The sequence below is a fragment of the Meles meles genome, chromosome 3 (assembly GCF_922984935.1).
Source record: "Meles meles chromosome 3, mMelMel3.1 paternal haplotype, whole genome shotgun sequence".
Lineage (NCBI taxonomy): Eukaryota > Metazoa > Chordata > Mammalia > Carnivora > Mustelidae > Meles > Meles meles.
Window position 1 is genome coordinate 112,728,287 of NC_060068.1, and position 19,042 is coordinate 112,747,328.

General features: G+C 45.3%; 1 protein-coding gene across 8 annotated transcripts in view; it reads right to left on the minus strand.

Annotated features, from left to right (window-relative positions):
* The window catches only part of SLC22A5 (solute carrier family 22 member 5), a 38,332-nt gene that overhangs the window by 6,779 nt on the left and 12,511 nt on the right, over window positions 1-19,042 (minus strand). For 2 of the 8 annotated variants that reach the window (XM_046000459.1, XM_046000460.1), the window contains exons 3-10: window positions 17,815-17,969; window positions 16,652-16,823; window positions 15,366-15,492; window positions 13,576-13,676; window positions 11,669-11,883; window positions 10,032-10,214; window positions 8,642-8,777; window positions 7,954-8,061 (exon numbers count right to left, since the gene is read on the minus strand). In XM_046000459.1, coding sequence (XP_045856415.1) covers window positions 7,974-8,061; window positions 8,642-8,777; window positions 10,032-10,214; window positions 11,669-11,883; window positions 13,576-13,676; window positions 15,366-15,492; window positions 16,652-16,823; window positions 17,815-17,969 — 1,177 coding nt within the window. In that variant the 3' untranslated portion in view covers window positions 7,954-7,973. Of the gene's footprint in view, window positions 1-4,292; window positions 4,918-6,666; window positions 8,062-8,641; window positions 8,778-10,031; window positions 10,215-11,668; window positions 11,884-13,575; window positions 13,677-15,365; window positions 15,493-16,651; window positions 16,824-17,814; window positions 17,970-19,042 lie in introns of those variants that run through there. The other 6 variants (XR_006817772.1, XM_046000458.1, XR_006817771.1 and 3 more) reach the window with 6 other exon arrangements.

Below are 19,042 nucleotides of genomic sequence, written 5' to 3' on the forward strand. Positions count from 1 at the left end.
ATGTCCACAATTGCCAAACTGTGGAAAGAGCCAAGATGCCCTTCAACAGATGAATGGATAAAGAAGATATGGTCCATATTATAAGATGGAATATTACACCTCCATCAGAAAAGATGAATACCCAACTTTTGTATCAACATGACGGGACTGGAGGAGATTATGCTGAATGAAATAAGTCAAGAAGAGAGAGTCAATTATCCTATGGTTTCACTTACTTGTGGAGCATAAGGAATAACATGGAGAACATTAGGAGATGGAAAGGAAAAGTGAATGGGGGAAATCAGAGGGGGAGACAAAGCATAAGAGACTATGGACTCTGAGAAACAGAGGGTTTTGGAGGGGGTAGGGGTAGGGGTTTGGGTGAGCCTGGTGGTGGGTATTATGGAAGGCACATATTGCATGGGGTACTGAGTGTGGTGCATAAACAATGACTCTTGGAACACTGAAAAATAAAATAATATTATTTTTAAAACACACAAAATAAATAAAACCTTACTATTTCATTTCAAATTTCAAAATAAAACCTTACTAACTCCATTCAAGAATCCATTAAAAATAGTCATCCAACAACAAAATAAATTAAAAGTTAATTATTGTGGTAAAATATATGTGACATAAAATTTCCCATTTTTACTACTTTTGGGGGTACAACTCAGTGGCATTAAGTACCTTCACATTGTTGGGTGGGCAACACCAGCATCCATCTCTAGAATTTTTCATCATCTCAAACTAATCTCTGTACCCATGAAACAATCACTCCTATTACCCCTTCCTCTCAGGCCCTGGTAACCATTATTCTTCAGTGCTTAACAAGTATCAGAGTTCCCTTCCTTTTTAAGGCCGAATAGTATTCCATTGTATGTATATACTGAAGTTTGTTTAACCACCCATCCACTGATGGACACTTGGGTTGTTTCCACCTTTTATCTACAGTAGAAAATTTGCTATCTATGCTGTAACACAGGTGTACTAATGTTTGAGTCCCTGCTTTCAATTCTTTTGGTTATTTACCTAGTAGTGGAATTGCTGGATCACATGGTAATTCATAACCATAAAACATAAAAAAAATGTTTAATTTTTTTTTGAGGAAATATAGAGTTTTCCATAATATAGCTGCACTATTTTATATTCCCACCAGCAATGTACAGGTGTTTGAATTTCTCCATGTCCTCACCAATACTTATTTTCTGTTTTTCTTTTTAATAACAGCCATCCTAGTGAGTATAAAGTGATTTTTTTTCTTTTAAAGATTTTATTTATTTATTTGACAGAGAGATCATAAGTAGGCAGAGAGGCAGGCAGAGAGAGGAGGAAGCAGGCTCCCCGTTGAGCAGAGAGCTTGATGTGGGGCTCGATCTCAGGACCCTGGGATCATGACCTGAGCCGAAGGCAGAGGCTTTAACCCACTGAGCTACCCAGGCACCCCTAAAGTGATTTCTTATTGTGGTTTTGATTATAAATAAAAAATCTCCCTAATGAATAGCACTTCTTTTCATGTGCTTACTCACCATCTGTATATCTTCTTTGGAGATATATCTACTTAAGCCCTTTGGCTTTTTTTTTTTTTTTTTATACATTGTTGGGCTGTAGGAATTCTTTATATATTTTGGATATTAACACCTTAGTAGATACATAATTTCTTCCATTTTCTGGGTTGCCTTTTCACTCTTGATAGTGTCTTTTGATGCACAAAATTTTTTCATTTTCCCCTAGCTTTATTGAGATATAATTGACATATAACAAAAGTTTTTAATTAAGTCCAGTTTATTTTTTTTCTTTTGTTGCTTGTGCTTTTGGTGTCATATCCAAGAAATGACTGCTAAATCCAAAGAAACTTTCTCTCCTCTGTTGTCTTCTAAAAAGTAGTAGGATTTTAGTTCTTATGTTTAGTTTTTATCTATTTAGAGTTAATTTTTGCATATGGTACAAGGATCCAACTTTATTATTTTGCTTGTGGACAACATCCAGTTTTCTAAGCATCATTTCATGAAAAGACTGTTCTTTCCCCTTGAATGGTCTTGGCGCTTTTTTTGAAATTCACCCTTTTTGACTATATCTGTGAGGGTTTACTTCTGGATTCTATTCTCTTTCATTGACCTCTGTATCTGTCATTCTGCCAGTATTACACTGTTTTGATTACTGTAGCTTTACTTCTTATAATTCTCAACCTGGATAACTTTTATTTCTTTTTCTTGCCTAATTGTTATGGCCAGAACTTCCAGCATAGTTCCAGAAGTGGCAAGTGGCATCCTTCTCTTGTTACTGATATTAGGGTGTGAGTTTCAGTTTCAACATTGAGTAAAATGTTAGCTGTGGTGTCTTTGTAGATGTCATTTATCATGTTGAGGAAGTTCCCTTCTATTTCTAGTTTATTGAGGGTTTTTTTAAATCATGAAATTGTTTTGACTATTGTCAAATGATTTGCTGCATCAGTTGACAGAGTTTTTATTTAAGCTCATTATGTGTTGTATTACATTATTAAGTATTTTCAAATTGATCTACATTTGTGTTCCTGGGATAAACCTGCTAGGTTGCAATATATACTCCTCTTAGTATGCTACTGGATTTGGGTTGCTAGTACTTTAAGGAATATTTCACATCTATGTTCATAAGGGATATTGATCTAAGGTTTCCTTTTGATGTCTTTGGATTTGGTCTCAGGGTAGTGCTGGCCTCATAGAATGAGTCAGGAAGTGTTTTCTCCTCTTTTATTTGTGCAAATAATTTAGAAGGACTCGTATTAATTCTTCTTTAAATGTTTGGTAGAATTCACCAGTGTAGTCATCTGGTTCTGGGCTTTTCTTTTTGGGAGGTTTTTTATTATTAGTTCAATCTCTCTCCTTAAGTTTGTTCCAATTTTCTGTTTCTTCCTGAGTCAGTTTTGGTAATTTTTATGTTTCTAGGAATTTGCCCAGTTCCTCTAGGTTGTCTAATTTGTTGGCACACAATTGTTTACAGTGTTCTCTTATAATCCTTATTATTTCCGGAAAGTTGGCAGTAATTTCCTCACTTTCATTAATTAACTGTCTTTTATATTTATTTAGGTTGTTCCCTTTATCCATGTGCTTTATTCCTTCGTGTGGAGTTCAGCTGCTGTCTAGTATCCTTTCATTTCAGCCTGAAGGACTCTCTTGAACATTTCTCATAGGACAGGTCACACTCTTTTCAGCGATTAGCCCCATTGTCCATTTTCTCCATTTCATGTATTTGTTTTCTATAATAGTTTCCAAAAATCTTTGAAGAGGCAAATAAATAGAGGCCTTCATCTAGTCTGCTGTCACCCAGATTTGAGAATATTAGGGAGATTGTTCCAGATGTTGATGACTTTTTACTATAGCTAAAGAGTGTAGGGGTTATTAGGTATTACATTGCTAGGATGTACACAGAATGTTCTAAAAACAGTGTTAGAATCTTCTCTTTCCTTTCACCAATTTTTAAAGAGTATGTTTTACATCATGCTGCATGCTTGCTTGATTGGCGTTGTTGAAAACATTTCATAGGTTTGTACCTTTTTATACTCATTTGACTGGTGTAAGGGAGCGTAGTTCTATGAGGGCTTTTGGAATTTTCAAAACTGGTTGAAGGTTACTTGATAATTAAATATTTCACATTTCCTCAGGAGATTGGCTCTGTGAAAAACTCATACCACTTCATGCACTTAGCACCCTATCCTTGATGTGTACAGTCTATCATCACAACTCTACACATTCATGAGAAGACTGTCTCATGTGACACTTCTTCTAAGGTAAAAAGAGCTAGTCAGGTGCCTGACTGCTGCCCTCTAGCTGGCCCAGCAGAAAGATAATGTTCCAGTGTCTTCTGGCAACTTCCAGCACAACTGTTGTTGAGTTAAGCCCCTTCCTCCCAAAGTGAGACCTTCCAGGGTGGGTCCATCTAAGACTCCAGGAAGACATGTGCCTTCTGCTGAGGAACCTCTGACTTTGTCTTCCGGGGCAGGCTCTGTCAATCTCATGGGATTTGTGTAAGAATCAAATGAGCAAATAGGGGAATAGGCATACCTTGGAGATACTGAAGGTTTGGTCCAGCCCCCTGGAATAAAGCAAATGTCACAAGAAAGAAAGTCAAACAAACTTTTTGGTTTCTTAGTGCATATAAAAGTTATGTTTAGGGGCACCTGGGTGGCTCAGTCCGTTAAGTGTCTGCCTTCGGCTCAGGTCATGATCCCAGGGTCCTGGGATAGAGCTCCACATCGGGCTCCCTGCTCTGTGGGGAGCCTGCTTTGCCCTGCTTGTTTTCTCTCTCTCGTTATCTCTGTCAAATAAATAAGTAAAAATTTTTAAAATTATGTTTACAATATTGTCTATTAAACGTGCAATAGAATTATATGTAAAAAAACAATATATACACCTTAATTTAAAAATACTTTGACGCTAAAAAAAAGTGCTAAACATCATTTGAGCTTTCAGCCAGTAGCAATCTTTTTGCTGTTGATGACTGATGTTGATGATCAGTGTGGAGGTTGCTGTAGGTGGGCAGGCTATGGCAATTTCTTAAAATAGGACAATGAAGTCTACCACGTTGAATGCTTCTTCCTTTCTATTCTCTCTGTAGCATGTGATGCTGTTTGATATAATTTCACCCACAGTAGAACTTCTTTTGAAATTGGAGTCTATCCTCTCAAACCCTGCTGCTGCTTGATCAGCTAAGCTTAAATGATATCTTATATCCTTTTGTGGTCATTTCAACAATCTTCGCAGCCTCTCCACCAGGAGTAGATTCTGTCTCAAGAAACCATGTTCTCTTCTCAGCCACAGGAAGCAAGTCCTCATCCGTTCAAGTTCTACCATGAGATGGGAGCAAGTGAGTCACACCTTTGGGTTCCACACCTAATTCAAGTCTAGTTCTCTTGCTCTTTCCACCACCACCGCTGTGACTTCGTCCGCTAATATCTTGAACCTTCAATTTGTAAAAAGCACAACAAAGTGAAGATAAATAAAACGTGACTGGCATCTGTTTTTCCAAATTGCTTGTATAGCAATGGCACACACAACATAAGGTATTGCTAATATTGTGTTGAATCCAGGCTCTGTTGATCTCAAAGCCCTATAGGAAAAGCAATTAGATGATAAACACCTAGGGGAGAAATTTGTTGGGATACTTACTACTTGATAGAGAGCAGGGCTCTCTGCCCAACTCGTTCACCATCACTTATACTAGGTGTTAACAGAATCATTCTCTTTGGCAAACACTACCCCCTCTGGAATTCATGAGACTGTTTAGGGAACTCTGAGGGAGAGAGGAACTAGTTGCCAGGAATAGAAAAAGATCATTAGGGGATACTCTTGCTTTTTATCTTTATCTGTGGCAGAATCCTTAATAGTTTTTGAATCTGAATTATTCCTTCACTTCATTTGCTTTGCCCTTTGTATTTCTGTGGGTATCCTGGTTTCTAACTCTAATGGGTATTAACTGAACACCAACTCCTCCTGTGACTACAGGCTACGCATCCTCCTCTCCCTGAGAGGAGATTCCCTGGTCAGGATAACTTTGTTATCAAGCCATGGCTCTGACAGAAACAGGTCCAGCAGGCCCAGACAGAGGGCTTAGATTTTCAGATACTTGGCTCATCCCCAGAAGCAGTAACATGGGCTATTGCCTTGGCAAAGGAAGAGTTCTCAGCTTTCAGGTAATTGTGATTTTGGCCCCCAGAAAGCGACAAATGATTGACATCAGTAGCACTGAAAATAAGAGAGAAAACTCAGAAACTGTTCGTTCATGCAACAGGAGAAAGGGCAGGTGGGACCATAATTTATATTCTGGAGTCACTGTGAAGGCAGTTAATCAGAAACCTGGCACAGAATCAAGCTTGAGGAGCGTGGAGAAGCCAACAGGGTTACAGAAGATGAGCTTCCTTCCTTCCCACTTGAATTTGACACTGCGTATTATATTATGCGACAGGCCTTTGACTTACTTGTCTAACACTGGAGATTTTTACCCAGGTGTCTCTGTACGTTCCAACTCAAATCGCCCTGTGGCACATTTTATATATACATGTATTGTGGACTGTGTCCAAACCACTGTCTTCCCAGCCCCACCACTTACTCCAGCCACTGTTGCACTGACCAGTTCACACAAGCTTTGACCATGTTCCCTGACGCGCAACCTGACAGTGCCTCACCCCGGAGGCTGTAGTAGATTGCCTCTTGCTTTCTACCTGGAAGGAAGACCCTGCTCAGAACTCACACAGGGGCAACCTGGAAATGTGGGCTGCCTTTGATGGATGGGAAGGGGGGCCAAAAAATAAATGCCCCTCTGTCCATGAGGCAGATCAGATGGTTTTGAGACATATTCCCTAAGGCTCCTCAGAAGCTCTGGCTGGCTCTAACATCCTCATGCTGGTCTCCCCCTCTCCTTGTTTCCTCCCCATCCTTAGTCCTGCTCCCTGGAATCCTGTTCCCAAATACACTTCCTAGCCACATAGAAGTGCTGGTCTGAGCCCCTGCTTTCAGGGGAACCGAGTCCAAGACACTTGCGTAAGAAGGCTGCTCTGTCTACAGTCTTACTAGGGTGAAGGGGATGAAATCCAAGCCTCAGGCACTAAGTACCAATCATGGCTAGAATGAGCACAAGCAGACACAGACCAAAGTCAGGTGATGGTACAGCCTGACTCACCAAATGGTGGAAATAAAGGTGGTAGGCAGTTGCTGTTATTTAAAAAATCATTTTCTTTATTAAAACATCTTCATTTCTCAAGGCACTTCAGGAGCTTTCACAAAAATACGGTTTTTATCCAGGTGAGGCTTCTGCTTTAGGAGTACCATGGTAACATAATCGTAGAAGACAGTTACACCAAACACAAAATATCTCTCAAGTGAGCAACGCTGAAAGACTGTGAACACAATTTGACTTTCTTCTTTGTAATTTTTTCCCATGATTAGGTATCACAAAAGGAACACAGACAATGACGGCACTGTTGGCACACAGAGAAGGTGCTAGTGGCGAAGGCTGATAAGGCCTTGCACAAACGGCAACTGCACACCTTCGCCAGAGGGATTCTGGGTTGAAAAACACAAAAACACAACAAAGACACAGATCAGGAGGCTGGGAACCAGCCCTTCCTAAGTCTATTCTGAAGGGCAAATAACTTAAGCAGAAAAAGACATAACATCAAACAACAAACAAACAAAACACAAATAAATTCTACCTTATAGTTTTGAGAGAAGAGATGAGTTTGCTTGTCTCTCTTTCTCACTGACAGACTTCCTTCAAACCACACATCAGAAACCACAGTAGCTGGGAGATGTGATTTATACCACAGTGGAAAATGAGAAGAAGAGATTTGGTGATGCATTCTCATATGAGCCTGGACAAGCCCAGTGCTTGGATCAGATGTAAACAAGTCTACCCAGGAGTCACACTGAGGGGTACAAGAGCTCACAAATCAATGCATTTACCCTTGTTCTAAACTTGCTCAGTTCCCTCCAAAGTAATTACTTTTAGACTTCCCCAGATCTGTGCTCTCGTGCCTGGGGAAGCCAACAATCCCAGTTAATGTGCCCTGTGACTAAGAAAGTATGAGAAATTAAACTCCCTGTGCGATTCTTTCTTTTCCTTTAAAGTGCACCATGAGAGGGAAACGGGGGTAAGGTTAGGTGAGGAGATGGGACCTCTAATCTTTCCAGGAGGTCTGAAATTAATATGTAAATTTAGCAGGTGCCTCTACTATTTTCCCAGGTCCCATAGGTCCTGGTGAATAGTTAACTTCTTAGGAAGCGCCCATCCATCATCCGGCAAGTCTGCACATTTGGATGTATCTCAAGTTGGTCTGGAGGGAAGGTGGTGTGCCTAGACCACAGGCAGCCCGAGTCCAGCTGTTCAGCCAGGAGCAAGTCAGACCCAGGGATAAGAGGATGAACAGCAAAGATCTCCCCTGCTGAAGGACTCCGTGTCTACACAAGCTGCTTCTGACAAGACACAGTCTTCCCTCCTCACCTCATGTATTGGAGGTTGTGTTATAAGGCTGTGCTTTTAAGGACTGTGGAGCTTTCTTCACCATCTTTTAACATCCTCGTGTGGCCTGGAGTTTGCCTGTATTTTATTCTATAAAAACAAGCAAAACCAATGTTAGTAACAAATCTTTAAAAAGATGTCCACCAGTCTCGGGTCACCTGGGTGGCTCAGTTGTTAAGCATCTGCCTTTGGCTCAGGTCATGATCCCAGGGTCCTGGGATCAGGCCCACATCAGGCTCCCTGCACAGCAGGAAGCCTGCTTCTCCCTCTCCCACTCCCCCTGCTTGTATTCCCTCTTTCACTGTCTCTCTCTTTCCATGCAAAATAAATAAATAAAATCTTAAAAAAAAAAAAAAAAAGATGTCTACCAGTCTCTAAACAGACAAACAAAACCCAGACCTGAGGTTATCTCGATAAGGGGGGAAAAGTCTTAGAGCAGATTCTGAAAGGCTTCTCCTGGTCTCTGTTGTCCCAGAGTTGCTATAGTTGTCAAGAGGTACATGGCGACATGGTGGTCTGGGTCAGACCAGACAGGACAGTCTGTAAGCACCTTGTCATTTCTGCCCCTCTGATGGCTAAACTAGTCCATGGTGTGTATGAGAGTCTGTGTGGGAATTCTCAGCCAGGCCCGGACCCAGGGCATCAACACTACAACCCAGAGCAACCTTACCCTTTGACCCTTAGCATCTGGTCAATGGTGTCCGGGAGGGGAGTGCCAAAGCTCTCTGGGAGGAACAAGGTGAGAATGGCTGTCAGGATGGTCAGGCTCCCCATGAGAATGTATGGCAGGAAGCGGTCGTAGGCACCTATGGTAGAGTAGACAGAACCCCACACCAGGGATGTGGTCAGACTTGGTCTCCCTCCCTCCCTCCTTCTGTGCTCCCAGGACTCCATAGGGTACCACATGCCACCTAGGCTTCTGCATCTCTCACAGTCTGAGCTGCCAGACTGGCATCTGGCACCGGAACAGTCCTCAGAACTGAGCCGGCACAAATGTGCCCAGATGTCCCGCAACACCCCACGGTGCAGGTAAAGGGAGCAGACCGGGAGGAGGGAACTGAGCTGTTTACTATTCCTATTTCTCAATGCTGGGTTTCCACAGAACTCCAGGTTCTCATTCAGGGACAGGAATAACTCCTCCACCTCTACAGATGGGTCACAGCTTGCTTGATTTGCCTTGAGGCCTGATAAGGTGTTTCTGCTTATCAGATCCATGTAATATGTTCACAACACATTCTGGGTACTCTCAAGGTGGATGCCAACTCACCCCAAAGATGTGCTGGCAAGGGCTGTGCCAGGGAACAGCAGCTGCCATGAGGGAACAATTTCAATGAAGAATAAATCGGTTCCCTGTTACACAGAAATGGCACAAGCCAGGGGCACCTGGGTGGCTTAGTTGGATAAGCACCTGCCTTCAGCTCAGATCATGATCTCGGGGTCCTGGGATCAAGCTCCATGTTGTGCTCCCTACTCAGTTGGGAGCCTCAACTGCTTCTCACTCTCCCTCTGCCTGCCACTCCCCCTGCTCTGCACTCTTGCTCTCTCTCAAATAAACAAATAAATAAATAAAATCTTTTAAAAAAATGGTACAAGGCAGATCTATACACAGTATAAAACCAAACTGCTCCAAATGACAATAATTCTCAGCACATCAGACCTCTTAAATGGCCATCTTTCCCTCTGTGCTCCTTTTATACTTTGATTCCAAGAATAAATTTCTCCAGTTAAGTACATGGGTTCCTGATACCACCATGCAGTTTCTTAGGATAAAGAAACCGTATCCTCTGATGAAAGGCCTGGGAGGGCTAAAACAGAGAAACAACTCTGCTTGCTCATCTCACTGATTTCCAGCTAGTCTTTAAGTCGTTTTCCACGTATCAGTGAGTGTGTCCTCCCCAGTGTGCCTGGGCACATGCCTTCTGCAGGCACAGGTGCCGTCCTGGACGGACCCCACTTGCTGTGGGTGCCGGCTTTGCCGTTAATGACCCCCAACGGCTCACATCAAGGGCCTTCAGTGCTTACAACCCGCCTCCCACGTGCCCTCAGCCCATGGTACTCACCGAGGTAAACGAAGTAGGGAGACAGGATACTGCCCAGGCGAGACGCTGTGGAGCTGACCCCCACGCCCATGTTTCTGACCACGGTGGGGTACAGCTCAGCAGTGTACACATACACCATGGAAAAGGCAGCAGTGACTCCAAACTTGCCCACCATCACCAGGATGGTGGCCAAGTAGTACCAACCTGGAGAGGAAAAGGGAAGAGAGTAGAAGGCACCAACTCATGCTATGCTGCTACAGGGAGTGCCCGAAGCAAACATACTTTCTGCTTTTTGGGATATGGGGGACAGTTTTCTGGTGTCCTACCGTCAGATAAGTGAATGGAGCCAAGATGTCCCTCCCAGTTGATTACTGAGAGGAGGCCGGGACCTGCCACTGTGTGAGGACACACTCTTCTCCTCAGCCTTACAGACCACCAAGATGAGCCCCTCAACAGCCCAAGTAAAGTTGCTCCAGGCCACAAGTCATTAAAGACGTGCCTGTCAAGGGGGCAGGTGGCACCCCAGAAGGGCACTCTGCATACACTGGAGTTACTGAAGGACTTGTGGATGATGGGAGTTTCCCTCTACTCAGACCTCAACAATTCAGAAGGCAGCAGACCCCCAGGAACGATCCTCCAAACCACCCTGCTTGCTGTACCAATGGTGAGACTCTGGCCCGTTGGTTGCCCTGGGCTCTGGGGTGAACCCCTCTGTGTGTACCCTGATGGACTCCCCTGCCAGGCTTCAGGGGACGCTGTTCCTGTGCAGAGTGCTGTGGGGCTAAGGGGCCCGCACAGAGATCACCAGAGACTCCCAAATCCATACATACACTGACAACTCTGGGCACCACAATGGAAGACGAGGGTCCACAAAGTGTTCTATAAACTGCAGAAAAGGGCTACCTCCCACCCATCTGTGGGATACAAGATGGTTTGGAAAAGAAAATCCAGCTAATGGCCTGTGAGAACCGTGCTGTTCCTGGCCCCTGCCTTCACCTCTTCGAGCTCAGCTCCCTCTTCCTCCTCAGGGTCTCTCCTTCTCACTTCATCTATGTTTCTGCTCCACTGCCCCCTCTTCAGGGCCCCTGTCCGTGTTAACTCTATATAAACTAGTTCTCCATTTCCTTTCTAGTTATGATAAAAGGTAACCCAGTCTGTACCATATTAAGCATATATTTACTTGTTTCTTGTCTTCTCAACTAGAGTGTGAGCTCCAGGCCTGGTGTTCTGCCTGACCTGTTTGCTTCTGCATCATTACTTCATGCCCCAAACACAGTGCCTAGCCCAGAGAGGCACTCCAGAACCACTCGCTGAATAAATAAATGACTAAGATAGGCCAGGTTAAAAAGCTATGGGTTTGGCTCCCTTTCCTGCCCCTTATTCTTCAGAGAAAAACACATACATACTCATTAACTTGGGGCAGAGAGTACCATTACCCACCAGCCCATATGGCTGCTCTCACCACTCCCCAAAAGCCCCGGCCATAGCCAGTGTCTGGTCCCAGGAGACACGTCCTCTTGATTTTTTGGTGAAGGCTGCAGATATGCAAGTGAGCTGTCATAGCACGATTTTATTTTCTTTATGAATTGGGGAAGACAGCCCGGTAGAGGTGAGTGACTCAGCGAAAACCCCAGACTTCAGATGCACAGCATCCCTACCTGGGGGCACCAGCTGCACGAAGAGGAGAACGCTGCCGCCCAGGAAGAGGGCTGTGGCCATGGAATAGCGTCGGGGCACGTGCTGCAGCAGCAGCCAGGCCAGCACATACGCAGGGACTTCAACCACTGCCGAAAGGAAGCAGTTCAGATAGACGTCCCCATGCAAGTTCGGAGTGTCGAGGGAAAGCCCGAAATAGCCCACTGATATGGTCATCCTGAAACAGAGTGCAGGGAGAAGCTGGAGAAGCAGCAGCCACGTGCCTCCCAACCGGAACAACTTTTAAAATATAATTATTGCAGGAAATTCAAAACTATCCTTACCAGGAGAAGAGCAGACTTAACTCCAAGTCTTCTTAGAACAGAAAATAATATCCTCCCATCCCCATGCTAACTCTGAGCCAAAGGAGTATCAGGACATTTCAAACAGAAAGTGTCCCAGCAGAAAGGCATATAGAGTTCAGACAGATTTACTTTCTTTAAAATAAACAAACAAAAAAACAAAAAACAACCAATAACAACCTCCAACCTGCCTTTTGGCTTTAAACTCCCTAAGCTGAAGTACCTACAAAAGCTACTTCCCTACCCTCTAACGCTTCCCAAATCTAGCAACTACAGAAGGACGGAGGGAGTGAGCACGGAGCACGGAGGCCGGTATGGAGTGGGGTGTGATAGGACTGGAGGGATCAGATAAAAGGAGGAACAATCATTAGGTCAAACACTGGGAGAAAGATCCCCCAGCAGACCTTCCTTCTGTGGCAACCAGCCAGGAGGAGGTTGGATAGAGGCAGCAGACCCCAACCCCACTGTACTCGTGGGGAAGGGGAGGGGCCCCCAGTGGCAGGGCTATATCACCTCTCCTCTGCATGCTTCCTGGCATCCCAGGCCTGGACCCCATCTCTAGCAGGAACTCTCTCTGCTGATGATAAGCACTCTTTGACAAACCAGACCTTTATGGATTAGAGGGTTTTAACTCATCTGCACGTTGAAACCACAGATGGTGCCATCTGGGAAAAGTCAATGTCCAGGAGTCCCTGGGGAATCCAGGGCTGGAGGAGCACCTGGGTGAACCACAGAACAGGTGACTCATCGAAGGCTTGCCGGTCTGCTGGGCAGGCTGAATGCTGGTCCTGTCTGAGGCCAACGCAAGGGTGGTGCACTACCCTGAGGGATCCTGGGCCATTCCTTAGAAATGGGTGACTCACAGTAACCCCCTCAGTGAGCCAAAGAGCTGGCTGCCCCAAAGCTAGATGACTCTAGTAATAAGGACTCGGAGATGAAGTCTGCCTTTGTCACCCCAGCAGGCTCAGGTATTCTCCTAGAATCCCAAGGATTCTAGCAAATGCTAGAATCCTTGAGCAAATGCTACTGAGGCACTAGGCTGTGTCCCCTCTCTCTGGTAACTCACAAACACCCTCCTGACACACTTGGCAAAATGCCTCCTTAGAAGGAGCCACAGCCCTGCCTCCAGGACAGTCTCTGAACATCCCAGAGGGAGGATGTCCTGCTTCCACATTTCCAGACAGTACTCAGCAGTCTCTGTAATGGAAAAGACATAATGGTTTCACTTAGATCCTTCTTAAAGGATCTTCAGTCACTGTCTAAAGCACAGGGGACAGAAACAAACTAGGGAGGGCCCACAGTGACCAAGGATCTGTCTCATGACCTGGAAGGATTCCCTGAAGACTCCACAGCTTCCCAAAAATCCAACAGATTTCATACTCCTTTTCTGAGATTCCATCAAGCTCAGAATTATGATAGGCCCACTTCTCTCATTGCATGGCAGCTCCTTTCCACTTTTGATGACACAGATCTTCAGTTTTGGTCTGAGACACATTTGCCAATGAGAGGCCTGGAAGCCACTGCCAGAGGCTTTGTCTGGAAGTTTCAGGTAGGTCTCACTTACGCACCACAGGATTATGGACATGACAGTGACCATTCGGATATTCCGGGTTCGAAGCAGATCCAGGATGCTGTGGGACTGCTGCTTCTCAGAACTCAGGTCTTGCAGCTGCACGAACGATATGACAAGGGCATGGGAGGGAGAGGCTGGAGACTCAGGGATCGAATAATAAACCCAAAACCTAGCACCTTAGCTTTCTGTGTCTCTGAGTTGGCCAGGGTTTTATGTTTCTTTGAAAGAAGAGTAAGTTCGGTGAGTGCACCTTGAGCTGTGGAAGGCTACCCCAGGCCTTGTCAATGACCCATTAGTGAATGAGAATAAGGAGAAAAAGTGGTGTCCAGCCCCTCAGTGGAGGCAGCCAAGGCAGAGGCCTAAGCCTCTTGGCCCTACCTCCAGCCTCCATCAGCGACCACATTCCAGGGAGGACTCTGAGCATTCCTTCCCAAGGCTGGCTCCCTGCCCTCTGGGTCAGAGAGAGAAACTGGCTATGTAGTTTATTGATCTGATATTTTAAAAGAATTAATGTTTTAAGTCCTCATACCATGTAGTTACTGGTCTACTTCCAAGGAAAAAAATTTCAGATAGAAAAACAGGATTAAAAAAAAAAAAAAAGAAAAAGAAAAACAGGAAAATTGACCTCAGCTTCACCCAGAGTTACTTCCTATGAAATTTGGCACAGCCACAAACATTAATAAACCACACGTCTAAACACACTGATGTTGCTTTCTTAAGCAAACCCAGCTTTGGAGTTTGTTTTTCTCGAGTTAGCAGTTCAACAAAAGGTCAACTTCTGACTTAATGGATCCCCTGAAATAGCCTCATTTCCTCAACAATGCCAGTGGGGTTCTGGGTTCCCCCAGACAGACCCCCCAGTGAAAAGCCCTCCCTGCCACCTTCTCCTACCCTGACGTCTGTGCATCAAGCCCCTTCCAGAACATGCTGAGTGGGAGCTGGTATTGGGCCAGCACTTAACTGTGAGGCCCAAGCCAGCAGCTTCTCTGATGCTCATGGTAACTAGTCTCCCTCTCCTAAGCCCTGCGTCTACATCCAGAGTCCCAAGCGTCTCTCACATTCCTTCTGCACACACTTGAGTAGGACTGCTGGTGGCTGTTCTCACCGCCAGTCCCTTATCTTCCTATCAGATCAGAGACACATTCCAGAAGCCCATTAGCCAGCAATTACAACTTCTAACCTCTTGTGGTAGTCATGAGACTAAGAAAAACTGCCTGCTGCAGAGGGTGGAGGGAGAGGGAACAGGAAGGAGAAGCAAGACCCAGGAATCAGGCAGAGCCAGGAAATTACTCATGGTGCATGAGAACAGAGTTTGCGAGAGGGGTGGGGTACGGGGAAGGGGCCGATATCAAGGACCTGGCTCCAAGAGGATATGCAGCAACTAACAACTGGTGAGTGGAAGGAGACCAAACATTTCTAACTCCAAACCTACTTCTGCTTCATATTTTATGTACTATATTTCTTTTAAAATGAGAAACTGTAAGGCATAAGAAGCAATGATTTTCCACAATGCCAACTTCATGAAAGGCCTATTACTCAAAGTGTTACTTAATGGTTTGACAATACGATTGCCTAGAAAAGAATTACAGAGTATGACAACTTAAAACCCATGGGAAAGGTGAAGAGATTTAGACAGCTGGTGCCTTCTCCCCAACTTGTGAATTTTAACAGGGCCTACTTGGGGGCCGCTGGGGCTCAGGCAGGGAGAAGGCTGGGCTCCTGCATGGTGTTGCCCTAAAATCATGGTCACCGAGACCCTCTCACCAGCTCCCTTGCAGGGCTTACCTCACTTGACTCGAAGATAGTTGAGGGTGCAACGATCCCGTTCATTTTGGCAGCCTTGCGGATGATCACCTCTGCCTCTTTAAGTCGTCCCTGAGAGATGAGCCATCGGGGGGACTCAGGGATGAACCTGGAAGTACAAGGAGCCATCTCTCTGAGACCATCCTACCCAACAGACCAGGTGGAACATTATGTGGAGGCGGGAAAACAGGCTTTTAGAACCAGACATGCGTTTGGGGAATGTCTGGTGTTTCCAGACAAAGCAGAGATGGTTCACACCATACACACTAATGATCCAAAGTGTGAGCTTCTGAGTATCCTGGAGTGCATAAAGTTTAGAGGGGCCTGCTCCTCTTCAGGCTGGCCACCTCCATTTCTGAAGAGCGGTGGTGCCACCTGCTGGACAGTGAGGAGACAGGCACAAGATGGGCTCTGGAAGCCTGACTTCTGTGGTGGGTGCAGGCTGGCCTAGCCCCTTGCCCGCACTGTACTCTCCGGCTTGGCTCCAGCATCCACAGAAGCTTCTGCACCGACCTCATCGCCTATAGCTTTTCCTCACTCCCCATACTGGATCCACCCAAGTGACTTGTCAGACCCCCCTACATAAGTTTATCAAAGAACCTGGGACTTTGAGACTTTGTGGATCTTATTTCCTATATCATTCAATGGCCCCTGCCCTTTGGTCATGACCAGGACCCATGCTATGCTCTATGTTCTCTTCCATTATGCTCTGAAATGCTCTCAGCTCTGAGGGGAGCCGTGATCTCAACAACCCCACCTACAAGGTACGATTCCCACCTCAGCCTCTCTGCTGTGTTCCCTCTCTGGGTAAGGAGGACCTCCTCTCTGAGGGCCTAACTCCTCTATCTTGGAGGCCCATATGGAGTCTGGCTTCCTCTGTGTGGCCACCCTGAGGACTCTCACTTCCAGTGCTCTCCCTCTTCTTCCAGCACCTGCACTGTGAAGCCTCAGGAACACAGGCCAGAACTAGGGCCTAGGCTTCCTGAAGGTCATGCTAGACCCCATCATCTCTCAGCTACTACTTCTCCCTGCACTTCGATCAGTGCAGCACAGGACTGAGAACAAGTCTGTTGATGTCTGGGGATTTCGTCCTGTTTTCTTTTTGGCTCTTCTGAGTATGGAGAAAGCATTCTGAAATGACTTACAAAGAACTGCTACTTCGGGTCTCTGGGAGCCTAATAGGGATTTGTGGCTTGCTGCTGCCCCCTAGTGAATGCCGGACAGAAGACATCTGCTGGTGGGCACCACTGGGCACAGGCGACACTCACCACCAGAGAGCCGCACACAGCACCCCAGGCACCGTCAGTGCCAGCAGCAACATCCGCCAGTCTCTGATGAAGTAGGCAAACAGTGGCAGCATCATGTAGCCAAATGCATAAAATATGCACACTCCTAAGGTGGAGAAGATAATACGAACCGACTTGCCAAGAATTTCTGTTCCTGTGCGAAACAAGGGAGGAGGCATGTTAGTCCTTTCATTTAGGTCATTTCCTTATTCATCTTCTCTTGTATAATTCTCAACATACAGGAAAGAGAGCAGCCATGCCCTAGGGAGGGATGGGATTCTGAACCTGCTGCAGTTTGACCACCTGCTGGGGTGCCCCCACCCCCACTGCCACCGTGACCTTTCAGACTTCCCAGGAACGGTTCTGCCTTGCAAATTTCATCACTTCCCCATGCCATGTGCTAAAGATGCCACGTGAGGCCTCAACGTGTAATCCTCACATGAGGAAGAATTTATGAAAGGGGAAGTCACCATGAAGGACACACATGTGGACTCAAGGAAGTGTTTTTTTTAAAAAAGGCTATTCTACTGAATGTGAAGAGAAAGAAAATCCTTTCAACATACAACCCAAGGAATCCAAAGATCAATAAACTAGAGTTAGATTCCTCCAGAGAGTGAGACTGGTGACTCTTCAGCGAGAACAAGCCAAAGCTCCACAGTGTGTACTCGGACTTAAAACTCTGAAGGTCTTGAAACTCAAGTGTATTCACATCAATTCGTTCTTATCAGTCAGTTTCTCTGGACACAATGCTATGCAGAAGAGGCAGCCTTCTTTCTTGGCAGGCCTGCCATTCATGGCCCTTGCTCCTCATATCATGTCTCTTATCTTTCCTCAGCAACCTCAGATCTGGGAAGGTCCCATTTCTCCACAGATGATCTTGGGTGAATTCTAGTAAAATGGCTATGGAATACTAAGGGGACCAAGGTGCACATCTCCAAGACCAGAAAAGATCTCGAACTCAGCATTCAGGCTGTCATGCTCCTGAGGACTCAAGGCTGGGCAAACTGAGTTCACCACATAGCGCTGGTTGGTGTTGCTAGAGACCACTTCCCCTTGAGGGGCATCACAGCTGTCTCTAGAGAGTGGGTGGTGGAGTGACAGTGAAACACAGGATCAAGTATTCCACTCCAACTTGATGGTCATACCCAGGACAAATGCTGCCACGTAGTTGGATATCTGGCCCATGCCCACAAGGACAAACAGCACAGCAAACATCTCAAAGTTCTTTGAGAAGATCTGCAGGAAGCTGAAGCCCGTCTGCATGCCCATGGTCACAAACAGCACGTTCTTCCGACCAAACCTGGAAAGGAAAAGACAGTAACAGAGATCCAGCTGGGAGAAGGCAGCAGAAGTGGGCCCACCAAGAGGGACTTTCCCCAGAGCCATTCAGGGAGGAGTCATGGATGAGGCTGCCAGGGTACAGGGCACGGATAGTCCCCGTCTCTGGTCCCAGGGCTGTTACTCACCCCTCTCCCCCAGGCACCAGGACTGCCCTCAAGGCAGTGCCAGAATTATGATACTGATGGCAAGAGATCAAAATGAATTCACTATGCTTATTTACTATGCTGATTTACTTTGGAGGATGACAGAGAAACAAGTCATTTTAAATGAAGACTAGCAAACAGAGGGAAAGAAACACTTGTCCTGAAAGTACTATAAAGTATATGAATAGGAACCAATAACAGATGAGAGAAAATATCATTTTATAGAAGTATTTCAACTATTAAATGAAAAAGAAGTGATAAAATTAGAGTATCACCATTTTATATTCCTCAACAAATGGGCATTATGATGGGGCATTGTGTTTCATTAACAACTAACAGTCTTTTCCTGATGAAATAACTGAATTAGCATGATTCCTAGTCTCACTAAAGGGTATGAGCCTGGATCTGATGAAGTCTCCAGATCCACCACCAATTTGCAGAAAACGCCAAGAAAGGAGGAGTGTGCTGAACTGCACATGAGAATGCAATCAGCAAAATGCAGACTGGAAATTTCTATCGTGGAACAGCCCTGAGTGCAAAAGATAAAACATCTGGCAAAGAAAAGGATGGAGGGAGAATCCCTTAATCAATCCCGCAAAAACTTATCAAAATTTTTTAAGTGGACAAGACTAAACTTGTGTTTAAGGATACACATCTGGCTGATAAAGCTGCAAAAACCCCACACGGAAGGGATTACTGTAATAGCCACGCTGGTGGTTATTTATGGCGGGGGGAGGCTGTGGTTCCTGGGATGGGACATGTGCACGGGGTTTCTTTGGTGGCCAGCAAGGTCCTTTTTCTTGACTTGGTGGTAGTTACAAGGTTATTTACCTGGAATAATTCATCAACCCACACATTTTTTTCTGCATGGTTTTCTGTATGTGTTCAT